The sequence below is a fragment of the Glycine max genome, chromosome 12, assembly GCF_000004515.6.
Source record: "Glycine max cultivar Williams 82 chromosome 12, Glycine_max_v4.0, whole genome shotgun sequence".
Classification (NCBI taxonomy): Eukaryota; Viridiplantae; Streptophyta; class Magnoliopsida; order Fabales; family Fabaceae; genus Glycine; species Glycine max.
The window spans coordinates 12774090-12778808 of record NC_038248.2 but is presented as its reverse complement, the minus strand read 5'-3'; the positions used below and the strand labels follow the sequence as shown (position 1 = coordinate 12778808).

Sequence of the window (4719 nt, the reverse complement as noted above, 5' to 3'; positions counted from 1 at the left end):
GGGTTACTTGAGGACTAGACATAGGCACGGGTTGTGGCCGAACCAGTATAAATCCGATTTTGCATTCTCTCTTCCCTTAATCTCTTTTACTTTCTGTTGTGTTTATATTTCTTTAAAGTTACTTCTCCTTATTTATTATTCAAGTAACTTATAATTAAAGAAATAATTGAATCTAAGAAATATCTAAAAGGAAAATTTTCAATTAAGAATAATCAACGAAATCTTAATTCAACCCCTCCTTCTTAAAATTTTTGAGGTCATTTGTCCAACAAAGGTCAATAATAGAATGAAAATAGAGAGAAAGAAAAAGGGGCAAAACAAACGCACAGATAAATAAGAAGATTGTTCTCTTTATGACCACGTTTTGTCCTTCAAAATACTAATTTCACACGTGACAAGCCTTTGACCAAACCTTGGTTTGGAACATTCTAAACTTAAAACCAACCATGCATGAAAAATAAGAACAGCGATGTCTCATTCAACAGAAGGCAAAGTGCATGCATAGTATATCTATACAGAAATTCTATTTTGCATTCAATTTGCATCACTTGTAGAAGTAATACAAGATAAAACTGTTCCCACCATTAGAGAACATGTACAACCAAATAAACGCTACTGAATTTTATGAATGTGTCAGAAATTTGGGTGATAGCAAAGTAGCCAACAAAGGAAACTCCCACTGATAGAATATCGATAAATTCAGCACAAGACTATGAGCACCTTCTACCACAAGAAAATTATATTAGCCTTTTTACCTTGTTCAAGGAAAGTCAGAAATTTCCACAAGCAGTGGTCCATCTTCAAGTATGTACATGTTGGTCAGTAATATGGTAAAATGGCCAATTGGAGTATTGCTTTATTTGGGAGATTCATCATTCTCAGACTTGGTCTTTGTTTTTCCCTTGACTGGTTGTCCATAACCATCATCAGTTGACGGAACAGCAGCAGTAAGCTGTCCCATCTTGTTCTGTAAATCAGTAAGAGATTCCTTGGTCACTTTTCCTTTAGGACTTTTCTTTTTATCCACAAGCTTTAATTCTAGTCTGTATAATGCACAACCATCCTGGTTGTTGATCTCGTACTCGTACAAATGCCACTCGAGATAACTAAGTGGCTGGGGGTCCATGTAATAGGACCTCTTTTGCCCCCCATGTTCCTTCATCACCTGCTTCCTTGATTCATGCCAACCACGCCCACTGTAATCCGGAAGTGATCTCTGTTTCCTATTTCCACTTTCAAATGCCCTTCTAGGCTTGTCAAAGAAGAGCCACTCCCTGACAGTTTCACCCTCAAGAAAAGAAAGATCAAAGAACTCTGCAACAGAAAAAAAGCAAACAATTTAATTAAGATGAAAAGCAATAAGCACGGATAGAACAATTTCTTCTACAACGCAATTCAATAGACAAGTCTCTCGCTAGAGTTTGCAAAGCTTTAATGAATATAATTAAATAGTGGAACACAGCAAAAGTAATAAATCCTTGTGTACTCACCTGGAGCATTCCAAGGGGATTTAGTTGAAGCAGCACCTTCACAACTAGGGATGCCCACTTCCTTTCCCTGCGTCTTAGCAAGAACAGCATCAAACAAAGGACCATCTTTTACACCAATTCCCCCAGGTCGCAAAATTGGGGTCATGCCTGGAAGACCCTCATTATTTGCCAACAGCTCATGACAACTACTACAGTAGTTCTGGCACCATTCTACCCCTTGAGCAGGTCTGAAACAGTCCCATAAGGCACATTTCGGGGCTAAGAAAGCAGAAGGTGGAGGGCAGATATTTGGAAGAATGTTAGGTATAATATTCTCTCCATGCTGCACATTGTCATCAGCTTCAAAGAATTGGCTACAATCAAAACCTTCTAAACTAAATTGAGTTGATTCTGAGTTTTTCATTTCTGTGTTGTGCCTGAGGTCCTGATATAAATCCAACTGACCAATCAAACCTTCTGGTTTGTGATCCATATCTTGATTTAAACTGAATGGATGATAATCCAACTGTGTCATATCTGAGCTATTAAAAGCATTGTTGTACAGAGTTGAAGCAGAGCCTTCAAAAGTATGACCTAGTGGTTGGTTATCATCAAAATGCTTCTGCAAGATACCAAGTGCCAATTATTATCTCTTCAAGAAAAGGGAGGAAATGAAAGATTAATCAGTAAAGCACATATATGATTAAACAGATTAAAACTTTCTGCTTATACATATTTTATTTCTGCATACATTGTGCATTAGTTTTGTTTTTTAATTTTATTTTTTGAGAAAATAAAAAGAATTTATTTTAAAAGTATTTGCATTTTCAGAACAAGAAACCACTCAAGTGCTTAATCAAGTCAGTAAGTGGATGCATATTACAACTCAGAAGTCAGAACAATGTTGACCGTTTAAGTAGTTCATCATTCCTAACTAAATATATTTTTTAAGAGTTCCCTTTTTGTAATTCTCCCTCAACCAATGAATTTTAACAAGTTGGAATCAACCTGGAAAGAAAAATTAGAACAAGGCAGCATGGTCTGCCTAAAACTTTCAACAACTTACATCAAGTAACTGCCTAACTGGATGACTTGCGCATAGCTCATTGGAATCATGTTCAATTATCATATAAACAAAAAGGTTAAAAAATATCTAAGCACGGGACAAACTAAAATACCACAAACCACACTGGCATTAGTAGTCTTCCCTTCACAACTTAAAAACGTCTCGTTGATATTTTTTGTTTAGTATCTACTATCTAAGAAAAAACCCAAACTATACAAATCAATGCTTTTGATAGAGGTATTGAATCATGGCCTGTCTGTATGATATAAATAAATCCCCATGCCCAAGAGTTAAATGATACTTCAAATTTTAGTCCTCAAATTTCATACTCAGCAAACACAACCTTGCAATTTTTTCCATATGGTTGGTGTCAATTAGCAAATATTTATATAGATTACCGGAACACATATTGCATCTCATATTAATATATTATTAATCTTTAACTGTAAGAAATTCTAAGATGGTACCAGAGTCTATCTTAGATTCATTTTTGGGCCACCTGCATTGCCACACTCCAGGCACATAGCCCTAGGCGTGAGTGGGGGTAAATCAGCGCTTTCAATAAAGGCAATGAATCATGTCATGTGTCTGTATGATATAACCAAATCTTCAAGAGTTAAAATATATGATCCATTAATTTTTAGTCCTCTAAAATTCACACTCAGCAAAGATAAGCTTCACCAGGCCTTGCAATTTCTATCATATGGTCAGTGTCATTTAGCAAAATCTTATATAGATTAACAAAACACATATTGTATCTCATTTTTCATCTTTAACCATAAGAAATTATTCCAAAAGCATACAACCAAGAAGCACAATAGACCAAAAGAAACTTACCTCCTGAAAAAACTGAAAATTGCCGTCACTAATGTTATTTGTATGGATCTCATTCTTCAATGGCACAGGTTTTGTTAATGGACTAGTAGCATCATCTTTATCCTCACTCCCTAGCAACATTTGGGCTAGTTCGCTGGGAAATGAACCAAAGCTTCCATCCTATAGAATGGCAATGCAAGCATACATTACAACAATATTCATCCAAATCTTTTTGAGATGAACAAAGAAAGCACACATATTATAATCATCCATGTCTTAAAATTTAAAACCATACAGCTAAGGAGTTGGCCGGAGATTCCAGTTCCGCCTTCCACTCTCGGAGCAACTGATGCATCTGCTCCTCAAAGATCACCATGTCATTACCCCTGCCCTCCTTTCTTGCACACTGAAGACTGTTGAAAATCCCTTGAATCTTTTCCACCAGGTGTTTTTCCTTTTCCTTCATGGATTGAAGAGAAGAAGATCCACCCACGCCCTTGGAACTTTCTCTCATCATACCTTCCTTGAACAAATATCACAAAATAACCAATGTAGAACACTAATGAGCCCCATTAAATAACAGCATATCAGAAAATTCTGAGTATAAGAGTTCGATTGGGCTCATATCCTACACGAACGTGGGTTCAAATTCCACTGCCCATGTTAGAACCTTGTCAGTGGGTAATCCTTTAGCACCTCTTTAAGCAGTTTTCAAGGCTTGAGATATGTCTTGATCCTGGTGAGTCCCCAAGACCCAATTAACATAAACTTCTTTTCACCAAACAAAAATGTAACAGGAACTGATTTTAAACATGGTGCATGACTGTGATCAAGCACAATCATCAATAAAAACTCTTGAGCAAAATAGCCATCGACATTCCCAAAAAAAAATTGACACAAAAAATTCAACATTGATGGAAAGCAACACCCAGTTGACCAAGTTTGGGGCTTTCTACATCTACGTTGAATTTAAAACGAAATTCGCTTGATGGGTATGTTACCTTTGGCCTTGAATTGGAAAGGGAGGGCAATGGGGTTCGAAACGACGACGTAGAGGAGGGGGGTGTGACGGCTCCGCTGGGATCAGCACAAGACGAGATAAATACTCATAGAAGCCAAGTACTGAAATTGAAGCCCTCGATTGTGTTTGTCCGTCCTCTAATTGAATTTTGCAGATTTTTTTATTTATATTTGTCGAGTTATTATGAATATTATTATAACTACTGGACATAAGTGACATAAATAGTATTTGTGAGAGTGTTGTTTATATCATTAGACTGTAAGTGAATAAATAATATTTGTGAGGGTGATGTTTGTATATTTTTACTGTAAGTGACATAAATACTATATGTCAGCAGGTTGTTTGTA

The 4719-nt window shown here is 36.4% G+C and overlaps 1 protein-coding gene across 2 annotated transcripts; it reads right to left on the bottom strand.

Moving 5' to 3' along the window:
- Positions 1-451: 451 nt before the first annotated feature.
- LOC100808629 (transcription factor VOZ1) lies at positions 452-4505 on the bottom strand. Of its 2 annotated transcripts, none has more exons than XM_006592383.4 (5): positions 4353-4505; positions 3647-4087; positions 3373-3531; positions 1491-2091; positions 452-1314 (listed from the first exon to the last, which is right to left on the bottom strand). In XM_006592383.4, exons 2-5 carry the CDS (start codon positions 3866-3868, stop codon positions 857-859), a joined length of 1440 nt encoding a protein of 479 aa, XP_006592446.1. In that variant the 5' UTR covers positions 3869-4087; positions 4353-4505; the 3' UTR covers positions 452-856. The 2 variants fall into 2 exon arrangements, with proteins under 2 accessions (XP_006592446.1, XP_003540951.1); XM_003540903.5 differs by having other exon boundaries at positions 3647-3870.
- Between the last annotated feature and the right edge of the window lie 214 nt (positions 4506-4719).

Coding starts and splice junctions, on each gene's coding strand:
- LOC100808629 (XM_006592383.4), bottom strand. CDS start 3,868: ATGATGAGAGAAAGTTCCAAGGGCGTGGGTGGATCTTCTTCTCTTCAA. Junction 3,532..3,646: donor CTCCGGCCAACTCCTTAGCT/GTATGGTTTTAA, acceptor GCCATTCTATAG/GATGGAAGCTTTGGTTCATT. Junction 2,092..3,372: donor ATTTTCAGTTTTTTCAGGAG/GTAAGTTTCTTT, acceptor GGTATCTTGCAG/AAGCATTTTGATGATAACCA.